The following is a 23633-nucleotide window of genomic DNA, read 5'->3' as shown; positions in this document are numbered from 1 at the left end:
TGATTTTTAAGGGTTTATAGTGGGTTTTGAGGGGTTTATAAGCTTTTTAAGGGGTTTTTGATAGTTTGTAATTGATTATAGTTATTCTTTAGGGGTTTATAATTGTTTTTCGAGGATTTTAGTGGATTCTAAGGGTTTATTGTAGTTTTTGAGAGATTTATAAGTGTTTTTAGGATAAAAATAACAAATCTATCAAATGAGAAAATACATAAACTTACAATTTCGAAAAAAGAATTTGTGTTTAACTGGCTCACATCGAACACTCACAACAACCTATCTATACTTTCTATTGTGGGCATGGGTGGGATGGGTAAGACCACTCTTGCTCAACATGAATTCAATGACCCAAGGCTTGAAGGTAAATTTGATACTAAAGTTTGGGTTAGTGTTCCACAGGAATTTGATGTTCTGAAATTATCAAGAGCAATTCTTGACACAATAACAGGTTCAACTGATCATANTATACCACAGAATCTCAAGATCCTTTCTATCGTATTCACAGCCAACACTTCAGCTTTTCTATCTATACACTATGCCATCTATTTTTAAACACAATATCAACATTGATGATGCCCCCTCAGGAAGAATTGCTTATAAGAATTGCAAAATCAGGGGCAACAATTTGCTTTCTTTAGGGTTCTAGGTTGATGAACATGATAATGTGAATGAAATTCTGTGGAACCTACCTCAACCAAGATAGCCCTTGACGAGCACGACAACGACACCACCAGCCCCTCCAACGAAGTTCCTCAACCTCGACACCACAACCCTTGAACACATCAACCAACCCACGACGAACCAGCACCAGCACGCACCGTGAAGGACCTCCACCAATGACTAACGGAGAAAATGTGAAGAAAAGGAGGAAGAGCGTGAAGAAAGGGAGGGAAATCTGTCCAGAAGAAAATGACCTAGACGAAAGCGACGAAGACGAAGTGAAAATGAAATCGGGAAAAAAAACCCCAATTTGGGATTTAAATCACTAAGAACGTTANCGACGGCTCAAAAGCCTTCGGTAAGCATCCCAATACCGACGGCTTCACAGCCTTCGGTAATATGCCATCGGTAAATCGCATCTTTCCTGTAGTGATTACACGATTAGCCAGGCAAGCAAAACACTAGGGTTCCCAGCTAGTGTATGCTACAGTGTGGGCACTGGTGGCCACATCAATGGAGGTGGCTATGGTTTATTGATGCGTAAGTACGGTCTTGAGGCATATAATGTAATAGATGCTCACATAATAGACGTCAATGGTAATCTTCTTGACAGAAAAGTCATGGGTGAGGTTCTATTTTGGGCCATCAGAGGAGGTGGGGGAGCAAGCTTTGGAGTCATCGTGTCTTGGAAGATAAAACTAGTGTCAGTTCCATCGACTGTGACAGTGTTCAATGTTGAAAGAATATTGGAAGAAAATGCATCCAAGATCATTCAAAAGTGGCAATTTGTGGCGAATAAATTGGACGAGGGCATTGTTGGCTGCAAAACCAAGGGCAAGTAAACCGGTCGCANATTGGTGTTTTTAGGGTGTTTAGTGGTTTTTAAAGGTTTATAATGATTATTTAGGTTTTTATAACTCTTTTTAGGGGTTTTTCGTGGTTGTTAGAGGGTTTTGAGGGGTTTTAAAGTGTTTTTATGGGTTGTTAGTGGTTTTTAAGGGTTTATAATAGTTTTTAAGGGGTTTATAATATTTTTAAGTGGTTTTTGATAGTTTGTAATTGTTTATAGTGGTTTTTGAGAGGTTTATAAGTGTTTTTCAGGGTGTTTTGTGGTTTCTAAGGGTTTATAGTGGTTTTTGTAGGGTTTTTAAGGATTTTTAGTGATTTTTAGGGGTTTATAGTGCTTTTTAAGGGGTTTATAATTGTTTTTAGGGGTTTTTAGTAGTTTCTAAGGGTTTAAAGTGGTTTTTGAGGGGTTTATAAGTGTTTTTAGGGGTTTTTGGCGGTTTTTAAGGGTTTATACTGATTTTAGATGGGTATAAAAGTGTTTTTAGGGGTTTTTAGTGGTTTTTGAGGGGTTTATAAGTGTTTTTAGGGGTTTATTGGTGTTTTAAGGGGTTTATTGGTATTTTTAGTGGTTTTTAAGGGTTTATAATGATTTTTTAGGAGTTTTCAAGTGTTTTTAATGGTTTTTCGTGATTTTTAAGGGTTTATAGTGGGTTTTGAGGGGTTTATAAGCTTTTTAAGGGGTTTTTGATAGTTTGTAATTGATTATAGTTATTCTTTAGGGATTTATAATTGTTTTTCGAGGATTTTAGTGGATTCTAAGGGTTTATTGTAGTTTTTGAGGTATTTATAAGTGTTTTTAGAATAAAAATAACAAATCTATCAAATGAGAAAATACATAAACTTACAATTTCGAAAAAAAGATAATCTAATTTTCTTATACATTACACAAGTAATGCTTTATTACTTTACACTAAATATTACATTACATTAGATCTTACATCATATTACATAAAATATTAATTGTGTATATAAATATTTTATAGATTTCATAAATTTTATACATTATCAACTTACATTTTATTAATTATACTAATATTAATAATTTCAATTAATAATTTAAACAGAAACTTCATAATTCAAATTAAATAGGATTTTTACAATATGGATAATACGTTTGCTGCAAATGAATGATAATTAGTCAATTACAATAATTGTTGAATTACAATAATAATTTTAAATTTCCAACAATCAATAATAATATTATTCAAAAGAAAAAATTGAAAAAAAATACCAATTAATACAAATTTACTAGTTAGTTACAAATTTATCACTTAACTACAAATTTATCAATTTACCAACCTATTTATAAATTATACAAACCAACAATACACGAACATAAAATTATTACACGTGTCATCTGGAGAAAAATAGAAAAAACGGAATGAAATTACCCTGGAAATTTAATATTCATCGTGTTCTTCCACGTGGTTCTTCCTGGACGAGACATGTGAGCACTGATTGCTCTTTCTTTTCCACACGTTTTTTTAATCTTAACCTAATAATAACGTAAATACTTTTTTTTTTCAAATAGTACTTTTATTATTAATAACGATTTTTTTTAATAAAAATCAGTTTAATATCACCTGGTGGGACTTTTTTTTTTCATTATAAATATAACAAATATAAAATGAGAAAGTACAAAAAGTTGAAATTTAACACATGACACACTCCTACAATTTCGACAAATGTTAATCTACTTTTCTTAAACATGACACAAGAATAATCCCTTACTACTTTACACTATATATTATATTCCATTAGATATTATCATACATTTTTGTTAAAAATAACTCAAAATAACAAAGCCTCTGATAACAAAAAAAATATATTTGGTGTTATTATTGTATTGAAATAATAATATTTTTTTAAACAAATACCTATTTAAAAGATAGAAAAATTTCATAAAAAAATATTAACGATTCTTATAAATTACTAAGTGATAAATGACATAAAAAATGCAACGAGGAACTAACAAAATCCTGTGATAAAACAAATGCTATATTAATTTTTACTCATTTTTTTAAAAGTTATTATTCAAATATTTAAATCATTACCTTCAAATACATACTATATAGTCAACATTTGAAAATTCATATATAATACATCGATGTCATTAATAATTTTGATTTAAATATATCATTCCATATTTATTTTTAATAACAATCCATACTTGTGCAAATTATAGATTAAACAAAAACTAATTACTTAAAATCCACTGTTTAATAATAGCTATTATTTATAAAATAAAAAGACCGAACTTTACTCTGGTCTATCATGTGAAGACGAAGTGGGTGAACCGAACCGATCCAAATTTTGGAACTAACCATAGAAACGAACAAGGAAAGAAGAAACGTCAGCAATGGCGATGGCAATGCTTCTGTCTTCTCCAGCTTCAGCTTCACCGCCAACTGCACTCTCTCACCTCAACCGCCAGCAGCAATCTTCAATTTCATTCATTCATCTACCTTCTCTCTCTCGCTCTTCACCGCCATCGCTCTCACACACCTTCAATCCCCTCAGGTATACCCTACCTTCATTCTCATCTCAATCTTTCTCACATTTTTCTTGTTTCTCACTTCACTTTTCTGATTTAAGGTCCTTCATCGGTCACCACGGAATCACAAGCTTCTCCAAATCCAATACCGGTAACCGAAACGCGGCGTTTCGCATCCTTTGTTATGCTCCCGCTCCTCTCACTACTTCCAATCTCCAATGGATCTCTACCGTTTCGTCAATGTTCGTGCACTTCCTTTACTTCTTCAATCGCCTTATTTATTTATCATTTATTATATTTTCGGAAATTGAATTTCATGAAGTTATGTATATAATATTAGCATTTTTAAATAGTATTATGTTAATTCTTGTGATTTTTTTTTTTTGTTCCGCTTTCTAGCGACTGAAAGAAACGTATTATCGGATAATTCTTTCTTTCTTTCTGATCTTCGATTGATTTTCCAAACGGAATGTTTGTTCTCGCTGGCGGTAATTTTTCGTGTGTGTATCTTTATCGTATAATGGAAAGCTGTGATTCGATTGATGTGCTTTCTTTCTATGCGTAATTATGCTAAATTTATATGTGGCTTATGGGTGTTCGGGACATTGTTTGTAGTGTTTTGATGTTGGCAAAAGGCACTGCGGTGCCGAAATCGTATATTGTTCCGTTGTTTGCGTTGCAAGCACCTGCTGGTGTCGTTTCCTGGATCAAGTATGTCGCTCGTTCTCTTGTGTTTTCTTAGATAGTTGATATGGTGCAATGTTCGACATTCTTTTATTTGTTCAACCAAAATTTGTTGCGTATTCTTCTTCTTATCAACGTTTTTTTCTCTCAAAATTGGTCTATTTTTGTACACCAATTGCCAATTGGACATACAGAGGTAGATATGGTGTGTGGACGGCATTCTTGGCACTTTTGATTCGTCTATTCTTCTATATTCCTGGTATGTTCTCTTATTCATCTTGCGTGATTAAGGAAATGTTGAAAGAGAGACGATTTATGATCCAGGGATACAATCCGTGTTTTGGGTATGATGTGTATCCGATAACGCAAAACTTATTTTAAAAAATAATAGGATAACAGGATATGATACATAACATACATATTGAAAAATATATAAAAATTGTTATAATATAAAATATATTGTAAAATATATATATATATATATATATATATATATATATATATATATATATATATATATAATCACATTTTAGACATTCAAAATAAAATTATAAATTATTGTCATCAATATCACTAAAGTATCCTAAACTATCATATATTGAGATAGTGAGATGTGGCTCAAATTGATGCATCGGTGCCGGTGCATCATAGGAGACAGTGGATATTACGTACCTGAAGGGTAAAGATGAAAGAACACCTTGAGTAGCCCTCTTTGAAGTTATTATAAATGTATGTATTGTTTCTAGTAACCTCAGGGTCGGCTTTATATCTTCTCTTTGTATAAATTATGAAAGACGAGAAATAAAATGCTGATAGTGGAGTGTAATAAATACTACAAATAAGTTGTGCATTTCGTGTTTCATACTTGTTGAATATTGATTGAAAGAAGGAAAAATTATTTTCTGCGTCTTTTTTATTTCTAGGTGAGCTTGAATTGCCGTTTCTGGCATTACTCTTGGTGATGATAGCTCCTTATGAGGCTATGAAATTAAGGTAAGCAAGTCCATATGTTTTAGGACTTTGGGCTGTTGCCTCTTCCACAGTTTGCAAAAAGGTAAAATAAAATTCTTCAACATCTTTCTTTGTCAGGCACACCAAAGAAGGTGCCGTGGTTTCATTGTTGATTGCGGTGTATTTGGCTTTCCAGCACTTCTCAAGAACAAGCTTACAGCAATCATTTGACCAAGGTTCAATTGTTGCCACCTTAGCTATCATTTCTATCACTGTTGTATCTTTGTTACTTCTGCTCTGAGTTGGATTTTAAATGATATGCCCTAATATGCTGTAAATAAGAACAATCCTTGTTAGAATGTTGATATAAAAAAATTATGGCTTATGTTTGATACTCCATCTTTTACTTTTCACTTGTTAATTCAAATAATGAAGTTGGAATCAGTATTTGGTATTTGTCATAGAAATTGTTTTTAGAATATGTTCATTATCATATTTATCAGAACCAAATTAGACTACTCAGTTTAACCTGTTGAAGCATAAAATACTGAAGAACTGTGTTTAAAATGTGTAAAAAATGAATATCGCATTTGAACTGTGGCAAGTTAAGCATTCATTTATATTGAATGAGCACATTTAAAATTTGTTATGTCTTATTTAAAATCAAAGTCGTTTGATAAAAACTGCAACTAACACCATCAAGCCACGTTTGTGTTGTGTGATCACATACCCTGCTCGAATATCACTAAGTGAGGTAGATTTTTCCAAAGGAACCCTCTGAGCGTCGTGGTATCAAATCTCAACAATAACCTGCTTTAGTCCAAACGCGATCATTTCAAGTTCTTTAATGTATTTTATTCTGTTTAGTAAATAAAATGGCATGCTGGCTGATATTAATTACAAGGATTTTCTATGGAAGAGTAGCTAAACTGTAGAAAAACTGCCTACTACCTATAAATCCTTTTGGCTTGATCAACTAACAGCCATACATAGATGAAAGGTAGAGGTAATTTTAATTGCAAGACTTGTGGACTCTGACTCCTTGAAATTTTGCAAAAACTGCTGGAAGACTGATTGAATTCCAACACATCACGTAAAGAATGACAGGAACTTGTTCATCGTCTAGATTTAATTTGCTATTTGAAGGGAAGCCAACAAGCCACATGTGAGCAACAGCGGCAGGGAATAAAAGGCAGATGTGGCAGTGTTGGGGCTTCCTGTTGGTTCTGAACCAAAGACAGTTGATCCGTCACCACCAGGAACTGTCAAGCCTGGTTGAGTAGGAGGCATTGGAGTTGGCGGACTTGGTGGACTGACAAATATTGGTGGTGGTGGACTAACGCTGCATTTATAAGATAATATATTAGGATGCATTAGGATTTCTCCTCCATTATGTGGTGATTAAAGAGATATAGGCGCTGCAAATATTCTCACCTTGTTGCCTTGGGTGATCCGAATTTGCAATTCCCATTACCTGTGATGGGTTAGATGTTATTTTCTATATTTATTTGGAGAAGAAAAAGCAACAGACATAGAATAAAGTAAAAATTGTATACAGACAAAGTCTAATCCCCTTAAAAAAACAACGAAATAAATGAAGCCCGCAATTCTTGGAGTACAAAATTAATGCGAAAACAATAAGCTAAGCACACGGATGAAATTCTGAAGACATTCATGATTTATCCCTTGCGGAGAAAGGGGTTCAACACAGTGGCTGGACCTTCAGCAGCAACTGAAAGAAGAGCCATTACTCTAGTTGGTTACTTGGAAGGGTATTCATTACTTCTAATAAATAAAACTAAAGATTTTGTGAAATGACGTCACTTGATGCGTTGCAGATTGCTCCACAGATGAAAGTGTAAGTTCCTGGCCCGGTAAGTTATGCGTACGAAGATACTGTTATTTAGAAAATCTTATTATAGGCATGTCAAGATGTTTAGTTTAATTTTTTAAACCTAGAGCTGGAGATGGGGTAATCCAAATAGTGGGTTATAGGTGCTTGTTGAAGTCCGTAAACTGGCTCTCGTGTTCTAGAAAGTTTCCATAAGAATCCGCATTTTATATGAAAATATAGTGATTTCAGCTATCCATACCCGAAATTCCCAACGGATCTCAGATATTGGTTGTCTGATGGTATTCATTGGATGGATACTTGATATGTACCAGAATCGACATGTTACCCTTGCTGTGCAGACTCGAAAAGTTTGTATGCAAATTTTATTTGTCCATTTTAAGACACGTAAAACATTTTAAATATCATAACCACAGGAAAGAATATAATCACAAAAGGATAATTGTGGTTTTAAGTTGGAAGAAATTCTTACTTGGATCATTGCTTGTAAGCGATGCCGTCCCTCCGAATACACAACTAGTAGGTACTGGATTCTTCTGGTAGTAGTCGTTGAATGCATAGGAAGCATGATCACGGACAGTGTTGGGGTTATAACAGCTAGCTCCTGGTTGTATTGCTGAGCAGTCTGCACCTCCATATCCACAAGCATAGTCAAGAGCAACCTGTAGAGCAGTGTCTGAAGCTCCTTGGTTAGCGACACACCATTGACCGCCTGATGATGTAGGAGTGGTCGTGGTTGGTGTTGTGGGGGTTGTGGTTGGTGTGGTTGGGTTTGTGGTTGGTGTGGTTGGATTTGTGTTTGGGGTTGTGGGGTTTTGTCCTGACATGTCAGGTGGTTGAGGATTTGTAGGGTTTCCCATATACGGATTTCCTGTGTCTGGATTTGTGGGATTGACGATAGGAACGTCATCCAATTGAGTGCCCAATTCCGATGATGAGAATATTTCCTGGTTTTTTTTATTCGTTAATATCTTGGCTGTTCCTGAACCTGAAAAAGGAATGGTAATTGATATCAGATAACCATGCTGAACTGAACTGGTCATATAAGATAACCCCATTTTTTTTCTTTTTTTTCTCTATATTTGCCACTGAAGGTGACGGGGTATAGATGAACTGATGTGATTCTTGGACTCACGTTCATTCAACAATTTTGTGATGCACATGAGCTACAGGTATATAGCCTTTTCTAAAGCTACTGTCAATTTGCAAAGTGCGCCTAGTCAAGTTCATTACAGTATTGCCTAATAAGACTGCATGCATGACTACCATCTCTTAGGTTTGGAAACTGTCATCATTTGTGCCTGAAGATAAACTTCGATCATGTTTTCGATTGGCAAATTCTATCTTCAAAATTAAACGGCTCTTAATAATGAAAAGTTGGTTTTTGCGTGAAGGAGAAAAGCAAAGTAAAATGCTATTCCTTGTTAATGTTACCTGAACCATAGAAAAGACACAAGGAGAATAACACGAAGTGGCAGCTTCTAGTACCCATTACTGCAGATTGGCTTGTGCTTTAGATTGCGGGTGTTTCCTTGTTGTTCTGGGGAAATGTTTACGTGCTAAGATTTATTAAACTAGGCCAGCACCTTGTCTGTTCCTGTGAAGAGGAATTTGATTACATCTTTTTATATTTTAAAAATGAGAAAATGTTGAAGAATCATAGCTTTCTTGGATCAAAGAGAGAAGGAAGAATATAAGCAAACTTGAGAAAGGAGACATGGGATAGTTGAAATAAGCAAGCAAGAGAAGGTGCAAACAGAGGGGGGAAAAGGTGCATGGCTAAGGAAAAAGGTGAAAGGGGTGATCAGATGCTTAAGAGGTGCAATATTTATATAACTAATGTGACGGTGACATCTCTGGAACGTCCTTTCTCTTTTATGCGACTCTTTTCTACTGTTTCATGGGACTGAACCCAAAAGTAAAGCCTGAACAAGTGGTTTTGCCTTTCAGGTTTGTAATGAAGAAAGTTGTCTCCCTTCTAAGTACGATTCCTTTCCTAAGAAACTCAAGCTATTATGCTGCTGCTTCTGCTGCCTTCTCCAACAAGAACTCTGAATACTCTTGTCATTCTTAAGCTTCCTTCTCTCAGCTATGTTGCCTATTCTAACCCAATCAAATTCTCTATCGCATAACTTCTATTATTTCACGATGTTAAATAATAATAAAAATAAGGAAAATATACTTTGACGCATTCAAGTTAACAAAATTTTTACATTGAACACTTGTCACATTTTTATTGGTGGACGTTTAAGAAAACAAATTTTTTAAGTGGTTAATTTTTTATTTTCTCAAATGTCGATCAATGAAAACGTGACATGTATCTAGTGTCAAAAATTTGTCATCTTGAAAGTGTCAAAGTATTGTTTTCTTAAAAATAATAATACTGTTTAAAACAATGCAGCACGAGTATATCAAATTCCCAACATATAACAGTATTAACAACTCACACTTGCCATAATCATGAATTAGAGAGAAGTATTGTTGTAACGCTATCAAGTTTAACTCGACACAGTAAAAGAATCCAATGAATTACACTTTGCTATACAAAGCACACCTTTATTAAATAAGGGCTACCAAAAATGTAACCAACGGTTTTATCAGAAATGGTTTATGAAAAATTTATACGTAGAATTGTGTAAGATTTCGTAAAATGTCTTTCTCATCTTTAATATTTTTCTTGTTATCCACGCAATAATAAAAACATTCAAGGGAAGATTTGTGTTAGGAATTTTCAACTGAGTATCAGTACGATTGGGCCCTAATAATTATCATGAGAAAGAATTATATGTGGAAACATTAATTTTAATTTCCAAAAGATGACAAGGGAAATTTCATAAAGACTACATTACTACTATTGCAGCAAAGAATTCATTCTAATGAGGGTATGAATTGTGTAAATAGAAAGTCAATAACAAAATGTCAATTATAAGTAGCATTTGGCATGCGAAGAGAACAGAAATAGGAGAATGATGTCCTATGTACTGGTTTTGGAATATGTTTTATTTCACGTTTGGTGCTTTTGTTAAACACAGCTATATTTATATATATATATATATATATATATATATATATATATATATATATATATATATATATATATATATATATATTCTATTTAATAGTTTTCAGCTGAGTATATTATATTAAATTATTAAGAATCTAATAAAATAAAAGTTTATGCACGAATAACATTATTTAATTTTATAAACATGCATTTTATAAATAATTAAAAAAATTGACAAATATTACATCTACTGATATTGTAATACTAAAGCAATAGTTTTTACAACATCCAAGAAGTACAGTATTGATTAGGTATGATAACGGGATAGGGATAGGGATTCTCCGCAGCACAGTATTTTATGAATTTAAAAACAAAATAATTAATATTATATACATCATATAATGTCATTGTGTTTTTATTCACTAAAAATATCATTATGAAATAATGAAAATAAACTCTGAAATAGAAGTGATAGGAAAATCACAACGCATATAAAAATAATGGGAAAGTCAATAACAACGCATATAATTAATTTGACAAAAGCTACACATTCAACCTATTAAAATTTGTCCTTTTTACAAATTTTAAAATAATTACTCTAAGAATATGGTATTTATCAAGTATATAAGATTGTAATTAAATAATGGTATAAATTGAAAAAAAGAATGAAAATGAAATTGTTTGGAATTATCTAAATTGAAACACTGTAGTTAAGAATAAGGAAAATGTATTTTTAACAATTTTTTATAACAGTTTATATATTAATTTATGATTGATCTGTTTCAATTATACAAACCAATAAAATAGTGATACATAATCTGTTATTAAAAAATTATTAAAAAAAATTGTTAAAATAAAAAAGTTGTGTTTTATTAACGTGTCTACTAAATTCTACCATATTTTTTTTTCCTCGATGAATACAAAATTGCTATATACTTAGACTTTAGAATAAGGATTTTTTTAAACATATCTTTACAAACGTGGAAGAATTAATATAAATTTATAAACATGTTTTAAGAAAAAAACAGAGGTTTTCTTTAAAAGAAAAGTTTAAAAAACTTGTTTTGAGTAAGAATGGGAAGAAAATTTACTGCAAAACGCAGAGGAGAGGAGACACTGATGTTTTTGCTTAAACTTGGGTAGTGTTGTGTGCACATTGTCACTAAGAGCGTATTATTTATATGCTCAAATCATTATTACTAATTAAATGACAAATTCATAACTAATACACTTCCAAATTGTTCTTAATTAAAACAAAATCCGAAAATTCAATTTTAAGTGCTTTATGGATCCAATTATTTAATTTCTAGTGTTTTATCAGTTATGGGTTATCAATTTGATAAATGATTCTTTGACATATCTTAATTTTTTACATTCATTTGACACTATCTTTACTTACTTTTTAATCTCTTTTTTTCTTGAAAAACTACAAAATTTTACACTTTTTGAATCATTTTACTCTTATATTCTGTGTCAAATGAATATAAAAATGTATCATAGTATTATTACTCTATCAATTTCAATTGAATTGAATTACCAATGGAGATAAAATGATATCCGTTTTTGTCATGTAGATGTGGCACTTCTGAGATTTGATTTGAAATGGCATGTAAATTCATTTATACCATAAGAGATTCTCCTACAATTTTTTTTTCAATTTCACTTTTTTAAGTAATATTTTTTAAATTAAAATAATTACTTTATTATTTTTATTTTTTAAATAACTATAAATTTAAATTTAGTTGTTTTTAAATAAAAATAAATATTTTATCATTTAATCTTTTTAATATTTAAATTTATTTTTTTAAATTAAATAAATTATTTATAAACACACACAGAGAGATGCCTTTCAATACAATTTTTTCAAAGCTATCTCAATGTAAGAAATTAGCAAAATCAAATAGGATAACTGAGGATAGTGAAAGAAGAAGCATAAGTAATTAGCAAATTCTATTTTCATCATTGTCAATATGTAATGAGTTTCTTTATGAATGAAATGGCATTTTCCATGCACTAATTGATTCTGATACAATTTAATATTGAGAGGTAAGGCAAAAATAGAAACAAGGTAAGATTTATAGAAATGGATAACAAAGTTTGTCTTTGTTAGTATGTATTAAACCCAAGTCACTTCAGTGCTGCACTGCCTGCTTTAATGCAAACTCTTGCATGCTTCCTACGTCATTTCTTCACATGTCAAATCCACTATACACTTCGTCTTCAACAGAACACTTACAAATGTTCCAAGCCAATCTTGGGTGTTCAGGCAATGTATGTTAAATTAAATGTCCTTGTAGCCAAAAAGGCTAGGTAGACCTTTCATGCATATATATATATATATATCTGTATTAATCTGAAACTCTTGAGATATACATGGCAACTTCCAGAAGCAGATTCTTCAAAAGTTTCAAATTAAATGATAAACCAAAGCAAAAGATTGCATGGAATACCAAAGAAACTGCTTTATCCCTGTTGTGGCATACTGCATTTTTTAATATATTGGCTGATATCATCCCATGCTGCAACAATGGAGCTCTGATCACGTTCCATATTACAATTTTTGACTATGCAGGTGAAAAAGAAAAGACAGGAAAAAATTGTACCTGGAAGTTTCTGGAAGTCAGGCTCTATTCCATTGCCATTTATGTCCTTGTGATGTGGTGTTACATACTTCCCGACAGTGATAACCACACCAGATCCATCGTCAAGCTCAAATACAGATTGGATTAAACCCTGTTTAAAGTATTGCACATTAAATTGTCAAGAAGAGGTTGTGCGAGAGCAAAACATTGCAAATATAACAAGTTATCTATTCGATTTTTTTTTCTATTATCTTCCCTCTAGTAAGAGAAGCAGAACCAAAAAAGAAACCCGTTTATGGAAGGAAATAAAACATTGCACTGTCTTCGTGGTGCTCCTTCAAAAAGATATACACCTTAAAAGAAAGCTAACGTGTTCAATAGAAAATGCATTCAGATGCAAATGGGATTCTCAGAAGCATGCAGATCAAAGTCTACAGGGTTTGAACCATACAGCAGCGATGGAAAAAAAAATCATAGATTTATGAACCTTGCCATATGTCCGTTTTCCAACTAGAACAGCTCTACAATTATCATGAAGTGCAGAAGCAACCTGAAATAAGCACAACACCAATTGTGTCATCACAAGAACAGTGGAAAATCAAACAAATGCATTAAGAAACTGAGCTTCGTACTATTTCACTTGCGCTGGCAGTTTTGTCATTTACTAAAACCTGCAAGGGTTCAAACCAAAAAGAATCATAAGCCTTGCCATCATGTACAACATTATATTATGGCCATTCATAAGGAGACTTAATTTGATGTTAGCTTACATGGCCTTGCTCAATATGACGGGAAAACATGTAATTACACACTCAAACGTATAAGATCTCAACTTATTTGACACTTTTATCTAGTTAAGTGCAAGAGGTAATGAGAATGTCCACAAAACTAGAGCATAATCTCAAATCTCATATGTTCTTTAACTTATTTTATTTATAATGAATTTGTGGAACGTTTTAACAATCAAGCCATCTCTGAGCAAGTAAGATATTTTGACCAAATGATGTCATTGAAGTATTGGATCCAATTAAAACCCATTTTTTCAATAAATCCCTTTCGAACAATTTCCTAAGTATTTTCTTAGGGTCCAAACATACAAAAATAACGATGGAATAGTAATTGAGGGAATGTTAGTATTAATCACTGACAAAAGGAAATTACAGGAGATGATCCCACTGAGAGCTGAGCTCCTATCGAAGAGGCTAATGACCTATGTCCACAACAAAATTCTATTATTCTGGTACCCTACTCTCTCATCACAATTTCCGTATCTACCCTAATTCCCCTCTCACATTCTTGGTAAAACAGTTATGAACCCCTCTCACATACCCCTGTTTCTCCTAGAACAGTTCACATTGAGCCACTCTCTTATTTCCAAGCACACACTACCAATCCAACAATATTAGACTTGTCCTCAAGTCTCGGCTGCGGAAATTGACTTTTAATGTTGAATCCCTCTTCCCAGTTGCATCTTCGGAGCTTTACTCATTCCATTGGATGAGCAATTGAATTACAGATTCTCCATCTTCTATGATGCACCTCCTAGCCACACTATTTCAAGATCAAGTGGCAGAACATTGTCCCTATCCAACTCTGAGGGTAGTGTCTCCTCCACACTCGTGTATCTTGAGTGGGCCCCTTGTGGTATCTCATGAAATTTCTTTATCATCTTCAAAATCCTCTGTAAGGAAATTGAAGACAACACAAATACACCCTCGTACAAAAGAGTACCTCTCTTGATTAGAGAAACCAAGTTTGTATAGATTTCCCTTCTTCAAACCATCAATGATAGAGACACCAACTTATTCTCACTGTACACCTCTACTCTCCAGCCCTGATTTGCACTTGTCAAACCTGTATCCCAAAAGCTTGGCCCAATTCTAATTGATCATAGTCATACAAAGTTTAACCAAATGTCAGGGTGGGTTCCCTAAATCTAGAAATATAATTCAACAGACACAAACCAACCTATAGGATTTTTGTCGAACATCAGCAACTTGACCTTCTTCATTCATAAACAGAACTTACCCAACAGTAAATCCAAGGGCGTCATTGTTGGCTACCTAGCAGAAGCAATGTCACTCAAGGTTCCAATGACTATAGACAACATCTCAATAAACTTCTTGTAGTTCTCCTTAACACGAATTTGCATAGTTTGCAAGGTGTTCTTAATGCCTCAATCTAGTTTCCAGTGCTGCAATCTTAGCTTCCATCTTCTTAGGTGTGATTCCATTAGCTTCATCGCCATCCAAAAGGCTAATGTTTCCATAACAGAATTTCGATATTCTGGTACCCCCTCTCACTTAACACATATCCCCTAAATACCTTGAATTCTCTCACGTTTTTGGCAAAATAATTATGGCTCAACCATCTCTCCTCATCCTTGTTTCTCCAAGCAAACACCTTCCATATCTTGGCCCTCTCTCCTATTTCCAAGCCCACCTTAACAATCCTATCAACTTTTCCTTTAGTCTTTATCTATCATTTGTTATAAAGATATCTCCCATTTGATCCACTTTTTGCACAGGGTCACTTGCTGGGTTTCTCCTTTTTCCTCACATAAAACAACTATCTCAGATGAGTTTCTATCATCTCGTCACTGGGTTCTGCTCCACCATTCTACTAGATACACACTTGTTCTATTCTTATTCTTAAACTTTCTTGGATGTCATTCATCCCCCTAGATATCATCACCTTTAGTGATACATTTATTATTTTTTCTTTTCACTTTGCTCAACCCTTGCTATCATAAAGCAAGGCGACTCTTGTAGCTATTGAACAAAATTTGCCTTTGAATTTAAAATAAACTCTGTATTCTTAATAAAAACACTTGGATTCAAAAGCTTATTTACCAAAATCTACAAAGTATAAACTGAGCACTGTCTCTGAATGTGCCAATTATGAACCTTCAATACTAAGGTGAGAGATATTTACTCAAATGGTTCAAACAAATCATTGACCCATCATACATAACATATCCATCATTTTTTTCAATAGCAGTAAATTCCGATACCCTCAATGTGTTTGCACACAAATCATTACCTATCAATATTATATATAGCATATCCACCATATAGCTTCACCATACGTTTATGTCCCAGAAAACTAGAGTACTAGACCCCTGAGTTAGCTCAATCTATTTTCCCACAACAAACCATAACAATATTGGGCAATCTCGGTTTATCTTAATAGGTTAAGATACAACATACATTATTTTTCCTATTAACAAATCTCAAGGTTTTATCTTCTCCTGTATTTAAAGAGAAAATAATCCACAATAAATAAATGAATTGTAGGTGTTTTGCTGCCTTTGTATTTTGGAAGGTGTCATTTGTAATTTCTAAGGTTCGTGTTACCAAAGTACATCAAATTGGCAGCTAGAGTCACCAATTATCAGTCAAATTATCAATAATTTCGTCAAATCAGACAAAGAAATGTCCTTGAACTATTCCTGTCCCGATGATAAACCAAAAAAGAAATTGAGAAGTAAAAATAATTTAATTCAAGGTTTAATTCAATGATAAAAATTAAGATGTAGAAAATGTTTTTACAACAACAGGAGCTTGAATCAATGGTGAAGTATCTGAAACAATAGCCTTCTGCAACTGAGGATCTCTTCCAACAGTGTAGATCACCTGTCATAAAGGCATTCGAAAAAAAAAATCTTTAAGATGTTCAAAAGAACAGCTGAATAAGTATCACAACGTAGCAGACCTTTTTAAGATCAATGTTTCCTAGAGTATAATAAGATTAAGTAACAGCTATAAATACAATTTCTAACTCTGAACTGAGTTCATGCAATAGAAAATAATATTGAAAACGAAGCAATTAGAAAAGGATGCCAAAGCAATTGAACTGCCCAGAAAAAGCCTTTTACCATTGTACAATCACACCAAGAATAATCAAGTGCTTTGCTCTGCTAGATGGACTATATTATTATTAATAATAGTAGTAAATAATTATAATTATAAGAATAACAATAATAAATAAATAAATAAAAGAGCAAATTAAAGCATACACAATTCAATCATGAAAAATTAAACCACAAATCATAAAATAAAATAAAAAATCAGAAAAGTTAACGGATAAAACCATGTTTAATCTCATTATATCGTTTTTGGGAAAAACAACATTTAAGTGGATACCTGACATAATAAACACCTCATTCATTTGTAAATTCCAAAGTCATTGTTTTGTGTGTCAAATGATAATTCTATTATATATTAAATGTTGTCTCTTAAGGGAGTGTTTTTCCCATAAAATGTGAAGGAAAGGAGATTGTTTGCAACCTTTCAAACCCTAAGGTATAATCATCAAGTACGCATAAGTTCAAGGAGGTAAGCAACAATTTACTCTTAATCAAAACGTTGTAACGGCACAAAAACTGACATACCGTGTCTCCTTCATTTAAGAAAAGCTTTGCAATTTCAATTCCAGCCTGAATAAGTTAAAAGATGCAACTAAATTAGGCAATTTTAAGGCAAATAAAAACTATAATCAACAGAATGCAGGCATCATTATATTGTCATCTTAAAACAACCAAAGCATACCCATAACATGGCAGAAGAATACAAATTTACTTAAATTTAAAAAAACAAGAGAACAGAAATTCTTGTTACGGTGTTACGGTGCCACAGTGTCTTCCTGCAAAAAGCATGCGTTTACATTCGTAAACAGACAAATATGTACACTCTCAAGTGAAAAGATACAAATTCATTCTGTTCACATTAAGAGAATCAAAAGTGAAGAGCTTCAAAGCTCTAAATCAGTTCTTAAATCTTCAACGGTAAACATGCTTAAACATCTCAAATTCAAAATATATGCAGATTTATGTTCAAGCTATATGTGGGGCCCTGCTAAAAAATGGAGTCCATTTTACAACAGAAATGACTTAATGATTGGCTACTTGATCTATTATTTGTGCTTCTTACTGATTATTAGGTATGCAGTAAAATATTTTAGTATAGACATTAACCAGATTATCATGCTATGTGAAACTTTTGAAAGTTATAATGAAGGAATATGACCAAGCCATATACTTCATTATAATGATGGAATCACTCGCACAATGACAGATTTGCAAATAAATTTTCTGAAAACTGAACGCTGCTTTCTATGTTTCATTGACAAAAATATACAAAGGATTACAAGTTACCAGCACTCAGCCTGTATGATGAGTGTCATGCGTGTAGCAAAGGTAAAAAGGGATATATGGAAAAACAACCTGTACTAGCCCACCAAGATTGTCTCTAAGATCCAATATGAAATATGAAGCACCCATGTCTTGAAGTCGCTTCATTGCTGCAAAATACATTATTTGATCTGGTGTCATGTTTAAGAAACTGGAAATAACTGATGAAAGTCCAGAGGTAATTGTACCATACTCATTATTAAAGAGATGTAAAAACATTCAGTTATTTTCTGTTTTCCTTCCTTTTTCTGTTGAGTCAGTTTTATGATTACCTTTCTCTCCCATATTCTTCTCTAATACCCGTGAATATAAGGATGAAGAAAAGTGGCAGCTTTCACTGTTTAACTTTCTTTTTATAATATATGGTAGTCATTCTTGCATGAACTACATAGCCCAGATAACAAATTTTTAAACTACCAACAAAATAACGTAAATAAAACCCCCTCCAAGATCAATGTCAAGTTAGTTCGGCAAAAGTTGCTATTTAGTAACAGAGGATGCTAATTATTTCTCCACTGCTTTTAAAATCAAAATACATAAACGTAAGAAAAAAATGTTCTTATTGAAAGAGTACCATTATTTTAGTTTGAAAAAGAAATAGACAAGAAGCTAGCAAAAACTGACCGATGACTAAATCTTTTCTGGCCAATGCATTGAACTCTTTGAGGCGTATGTACCCAACAGGAGTAACACCACCATCCAATTGTTCCAGCCGATAAAAGACCGGTGTACGAGCAACAAGTTGCCGCTGAACTTCTATTGATTCAACAGGTCCACAGTAGCCATGCTTGACCTGATAGTAGTAATCCAAATATTAAACTGGAACATCAAAACATTATTAACTACAAAAAATGAAGGCTAGAGCAGGTACCAAACTAACTTGGAATTAGAATCCAAAACCTGAATAGTCACGGATGTTCCACTGGGGCCTTGCAATAGGGATGATACTTCAAATGCTGATTTTCCCTTTACCTCCATGTTATTGACAGCCAATATTTCATCCCCCTAGCAAAGAAGGAAAAAAATAAAGGAAGCTGTAGGAATTTGTGTATGGACTAAACAACAAAATTCATTTTGTATAAGCTCTACAAATAATTATGGGATATTTTATTCCTGTATACATGATATTATATGTCTATAAATCATATTCTAATAAACCTTAATCTAATTAGATATTCCTATAATTATAAAGATCCTAATTAAATAAGGAAATAAATCAGAGGAGATATAGCAAATGTCAAAAGATGTTAACTTATATGTCTAACATAAACATATTATATTATCCAAAATAGTTCTGTGTGCCTACCCCATTTGCAACAGGAGATAAACTTAAAGACAGAGTATATGCTTATAAATGGTAAAGGTGGGGAAGGGAAATTGTTTTGAATGGTCAAAAGAACCCAAAAAAGTTGTTCACCTATTTCTATCTTGTAGTATACTGACTACAAATAGTCTTGCAAATAAAAAATATATATTAAACTCCGTTTGTAGAAGTAATGAATATGATAGATTGCTTATTTAGCAATTATAAATGCATAGAATGCTTAATTTAACATATTTATTTTATTGACAAAAAGCATAAAAGCAAAGACATGAACTGCAGGTGCAGATTTTTGAATGTGCAGATGATGATTGGAAGATCCACAAATTTTGAAGAATATTCATCAACTCTGTCTACCTGTCTAACACCAGCAGAATGAGCAGGACCGTCCAATATAATTCCCAGTACTTCCAGTCTGAGGTTTCCATTTTCATCGGGAACTTCCTTGAGGTTTATTCCAACACCAGTCATGTCATACCTCGCCATCTTGGAGAACTTTCAACAGTAGAAAAAGTCCGCATGCAATTCAATAAGAAACATGAGAAACACAGCAGTAGAAATCACCAGTCTACATAATCATACATAATCAAAACAAAGAGCAGTGAAGAATAAAATAATACAAAAAACACATCACTAGTTTCTTATTTCTCCAACAAAAAGCAAGGGAAGAAATATTTTTGATGATTACATGCTTTGGAAGATGAATATGTGGTTTGTATGGTTATTAGTTTTTCTTTTAAACGAAATATTAGCTTTCATCTTAAAACTAATTGAATTAAGTGAAGTTGTCCACCATGTATAGAAGTTGCATCCAAGAATCGAGGCGAATCATGTGGCCCTTTCACTTATTGCTCCAAAACATGTATTAACTAATGATATGACAAAATCGTACACATAATATAAGTGAGGATAATCTTCATCCCATAAGATTAGCTTTTCAGGCTATATTAGGCTCAAGCCCAAATTTTATGGTAGTATCAATATCCATCCTAGTAGTTGTTGTTGGGCTCATTGTGTCACCAAAGACCAACAATAACCAAAGCAACTCAAAATTAGTATGAGACTCAAATGAGTTCAACTCCAACTCAATATTTACACACACACACACATATAATAAATATATAAATAAGAATATGCACCGTAATCTTTGAATCAGACTAGTTTAACCGAGTCTTTCATGAGTTTGAATCGAATCAACTACTTGCTAAAAGAGGTTCATATCGAACTCGAGTTGAGTTTTTCACTTAAATACATTCTTATTAAATGGAGTTTGATTTAGCTCAACTCACTCATTTCCGGCAAACTACATGCAAATGTTAAAGCTTGCTAATATAAGTATATAAGCAGCAGCACTCCAATAACTGAATCCAATAGCGTCCAACAAAGGACCCATGCAAAATTGAAGAACAAATTACCTCATCAGGGGAGAGAAAGCGCGTATAAGGATCTCCCAAACTGGAGAGCATTCGTTTGATGATTTGGTGCGCCTTCGATCTCGTCTGAATGGAATTGCTCAAAATAGCTTCTCTCTTCAGCTGGAATCGACAAAGAAGCGCTATATCAGCATCAACAAACCATCACGCAGTAACAGAGTCTGCGAGAGTATTATCAGTATGAGTAGTCGAAGTTTGTTACCTGCCACGTATCCTGAGACCAGCGGTGGCGACCAGTGTCGAGGAAGGTGTCGTTGACAATCTGCCACGCTTCCTCGACGAGGCCCTGGTTGGTGACAACCTCGGGAGTGGTTTGGAGCGTCTCTTGAGGAGGCTGGCGGTGAGGACACGGTTGGGAAGGGAGTTGGAGTGCGGAGACGGAGGGGAAGGAGAAGAGGAGGCCGAATGAGAGGGCGGCGCCGAGGAGAGTGTTGCGGAGGGGAAGATGATGTTTGGAGAGAGTTGAAGGGGGTGGCGGCGATGGTGATGGCGGTGGCGAGAGTTTGAGACAGAGATAGCCACTCATCTTCACTCACATTCTCTTAGTGAAATTTGTTCGTGTTGCTCTCTTCTCTTTAATTAGCTCATTACTTGTTTACAAGAATGCATGTAGAGTCACTCGTTACGTGATCCATAGGTGGATCCCACTCTCATCTCCTAACCAAAGACCCAAAAATGCAATGCAAACCCTCTTCCTAATTTTCTGGATTATTTCATATATATGTGTTAGTCTCTCTTCTTTTATTTAATTTCATTTTTCCAAAACATTTCATCCTACTTTTTTTTCCCTTAACACATGAAATATGTTAATTTTAGCACATACCGATTACTACCGATAGGTCATGTGACGTTACACTCGGTACCCAGCCACCTGACCGATAGATAGAAGCAATGTTAAAAGTTAATTCGATGATTATTATGATAAACCAGGTTATTTAGGTTACTATTAGATTCTCATTAAGACATTCAAGGCTCTATAAATACAACATATAGGTGAAACCTTTAATAATTTTGCACTTGCTGCATTTAATACATTCTATTAAGATTAATCATTTACTTGCATGTGGAGTAGACGAGCGTCAATGGAATATGGTAATCAAACCTTTACTAAATGTAGGTGATCAGCATGGATTAGGGTGAGGAGAAATATTGTAACTAGGATTAAGTCCACTTTTAGTTTTTCAAGAACATTTTAGTATTCACCATGAGATTGAGGGAATACTTTACTTTCTAATGATGACCACAAAATATATAACAAGCAACTTAGTAATTAAAAAAACAAACGAAAAGTTAAATCAAATAGCGATGAGAGGAGAACATAAGAGAGAGTTGAAGACTATAAAGAAGAAAAGGGAAGATAAGTTAAACATCAAGTGAGCCGAAAATGAGTGCATGAAAGACCAATTTAATTGCTCATGATCAAAGGTTGCCTACAACTATTCAACGTCGACCGACGAAGGTAACCCAAACAATGAAGGAACCGGATTGAGCGATACAAGAAAGTAGTCATAGGGCCAACAGAGAATTATGACCCTTGGGATCAACCCTAGTCAACTCTTCCTAGATTCGACACTCACTCACAAAAGAAATCATGGAAACATCCTACCCAACAACTGGAAGACGTCGATCTTTGACAAATACGACGATACCAGAGATCCTGACGACACTTCAATTCCTTTATCAATCAAATTGGTTTGTAGACAACTCATGACATTGTATGGTGCGAGGTCTTTTCCACGTCACTAAAGGATGTGTCGTTAGAATGGTTCACACGCTTGTCCATGGCTTCCATAGATTGCTTTGACACGATTATCATGAAGTTCGAAGTTCAATTTGCGATGACTCGACCCCATCATTTGACATCCATAGCACTTGTCAACATCCTCCAAGCTAAAGACGAGTTGCTACAAATGTTCATAGAGCGCTTTAGTAAGGTGGCGTTGGAAACCGGGTCCATTCTCATATAGTTTTTGCAAAAGACCGACAAAGGACCTCAATGATTTGAAAACCCATGCCGCCAAGTATATGTAGTTTGAAGAATTAAGAAGCCTCTAGAAGCAAGTTAGGTCAAAGAAGCAACCGACAAAAACATTTTTGACAAAAAAGCCAAGGGAAGGTCGCAACAAATTGGTCGATCATCCAAAGATCCAACTAGGGGTCCTCAATTCACCAATTACACTCTACTAAAAGCCACCCGATCATTTATCTTGGATGAAATGCTTAGCGTTCAGCTCCTGCCACCTTCAAGAAGTTCCATACACCCTTAAACACCCGATGGAAGCAAATATTGTAGGTACCATCGTAATTTGGGACATAGCATAGAGAAGTGTGAGGCTCTGAAAGATAAAATTGAGGAGTTAATCCAAGTCAACCATCTGAAACAATTTTTAAGTTCATCGAGAAGACCCCAAAGGCCAAGGAAGGAAGCTACAAGAAGGACCGGTAATAAACCACATGACCCACCCCAATCAATGTGTAAAAGCAAAAGCAGAAGTAAAAGCCAGAGTAGGGATAAACCGTTGAGGGGCATAATCCATATAATGTTGGGCGGTTTCGTAATTGGCGGCCACATTGCTTCAACGTGAAAGAGACACATTAGGGCGCTCCGATTGATG

General features: G+C 33.9%; 3 protein-coding genes across 10 annotated transcripts; 1 reads left to right on the top strand and 2 right to left on the bottom strand.

Annotated features, from left to right (window-relative positions):
• The first annotated feature begins 3769 nt into the window (after positions 1-3769).
• On the top strand, positions 3770-9628 carry LOC106767516 (cold-regulated 413 inner membrane protein 1, chloroplastic). Of its 7 annotated transcripts, XR_002668746.1 has the most exons (9): positions 3770-4026; positions 4102-4242; positions 4616-4711; positions 4879-4943; positions 5608-5677; positions 5774-5871; positions 8582-8659; positions 8764-9306; positions 9438-9628. XR_002668746.1 is itself a non-coding variant. In XM_022783735.1 (7 exons), exons 1-7 carry the CDS (start codon positions 3866-3868, stop codon positions 9443-9445), a joined length of 639 nt encoding a protein of 212 aa, XP_022639456.1. In that variant the 5' UTR covers positions 3770-3865; the 3' UTR covers positions 9446-9628. The 7 variants fall into 7 exon arrangements, 5 of the variants coding, with proteins under 5 accessions (XP_022639456.1, XP_022639455.1, XP_022639458.1 ...); XR_002668747.1 differs by lacking the exon at positions 8764-9306; XM_022783735.1 differs by lacking the exons at positions 8582-8659; positions 8764-9306.
• Positions 6734-9031, bottom strand: LOC106767532 (PLASMODESMATA CALLOSE-BINDING PROTEIN 2). 2 transcript variants are annotated; one of them, XM_014652450.2, is made up of 4 exons: positions 8922-9031; positions 7960-8475; positions 7070-7109; positions 6737-6977 (listed from the first exon to the last, which is right to left on the bottom strand). In XM_014652450.2, the coding sequence occupies exons 1-4, from the start codon at positions 8977-8979 to the stop codon at positions 6764-6766; spliced, it is 828 nt and encodes a 275-aa protein (XP_014507936.1). In that variant the 5' UTR covers positions 8980-9031; the 3' UTR covers positions 6737-6763. The 2 variants fall into 2 exon arrangements, with proteins under 2 accessions (XP_022639454.1, XP_014507936.1); XM_022783733.1 differs by lacking the exon at positions 8922-9031 and having other exon boundaries at positions 6734-6977; positions 7960-8570.
• Positions 9629-12428: 2800 nt separating the features above from the next.
• On the bottom strand, positions 12429-21705 carry LOC106768873 (carboxyl-terminal-processing peptidase 1, chloroplastic). The gene is made up of 12 exons (XM_014654243.2): positions 21221-21705; positions 21001-21120; positions 19943-20080; positions 19165-19269; positions 18889-19057; positions 18298-18374; positions 17467-17511; positions 16625-16708; positions 13706-13744; positions 13561-13623; positions 13095-13224; positions 12429-13010 (listed from the first exon to the last, which is right to left on the bottom strand). Exons 1-12 carry the CDS (start codon positions 21542-21544, stop codon positions 12955-12957), a joined length of 1350 nt encoding a protein of 449 aa, XP_014509729.1. The 5' UTR covers positions 21545-21705; the 3' UTR covers positions 12429-12954.
• Between the last annotated feature and the right edge of the window lie 1928 nt (positions 21706-23633).

Source organism: Vigna radiata, chromosome 7, assembly GCF_000741045.1.
Source record: "Vigna radiata var. radiata cultivar VC1973A chromosome 7, Vradiata_ver6, whole genome shotgun sequence".
Classification (NCBI taxonomy): Eukaryota; Viridiplantae; Streptophyta; class Magnoliopsida; order Fabales; family Fabaceae; genus Vigna; species Vigna radiata.
This window is presented reverse-complemented; position numbering and strand designations above follow the sequence as displayed.

Excerpts from the sequence above, each read along its gene's own strand:
- LOC106767516 (XM_014652425.2), top strand. The coding sequence starts at position 3,866 with ATGGCGATGGCAATGCTTCTGTCTTCTCCAGCTTCAGCTTCACCGCCA. Across the intron at positions 4,027-4,101 it reads CACACCTTCAATCCCCTCAG|GTCCTTCATCGGTCACCACG; the intron begins GTATACCCTACC and ends TTCTGATTTAAG. Across the intron at positions 5,678-5,773 it reads TATGAGGCTATGAAATTAAG|GCACACCAAAGAAGGTGCCG; the intron begins GTAAGCAAGTCC and ends TTTCTTTGTCAG.
- LOC106768873 (XM_014654243.2), bottom strand. The coding sequence starts at position 21,544 with ATGAGTGGCTATCTCTGTCTCAAACTCTCGCCACCGCCATCACCATCG. Across the intron at positions 21,121-21,220 it reads GGTCTCAGGATACGTGGCAG|CTGAAGAGAGAAGCTATTTT; the intron begins GTAACAAACTTC and ends TGTCGATTCCAG. Across the intron at positions 13,624-13,705 it reads CTGCCAGCGCAAGTGAAATA|GTTGCTTCTGCACTTCATGA; the intron begins GTACGAAGCTCA and ends TGCTTATTTCAG.
- LOC106767532 (XM_022783733.1), bottom strand. The coding sequence starts at position 8,545 with ATGGGGTTATCTTATATGACCAGTTCAGTTCAGCATGGTTATCTGATA. Across the intron at positions 7,110-7,959 it reads GCTTACAAGCAATGATCCAA|GTAATGGGAATTGCAAATTC; the intron begins GTAAGAATTTCT and ends AACCCATCACAG. Across the intron at positions 6,978-7,069 it reads GGATCACCCAAGGCAACAAG|CGTTAGTCCACCACCACCAA; the intron begins GTGAGAATATTT and ends TTATAAATGCAG.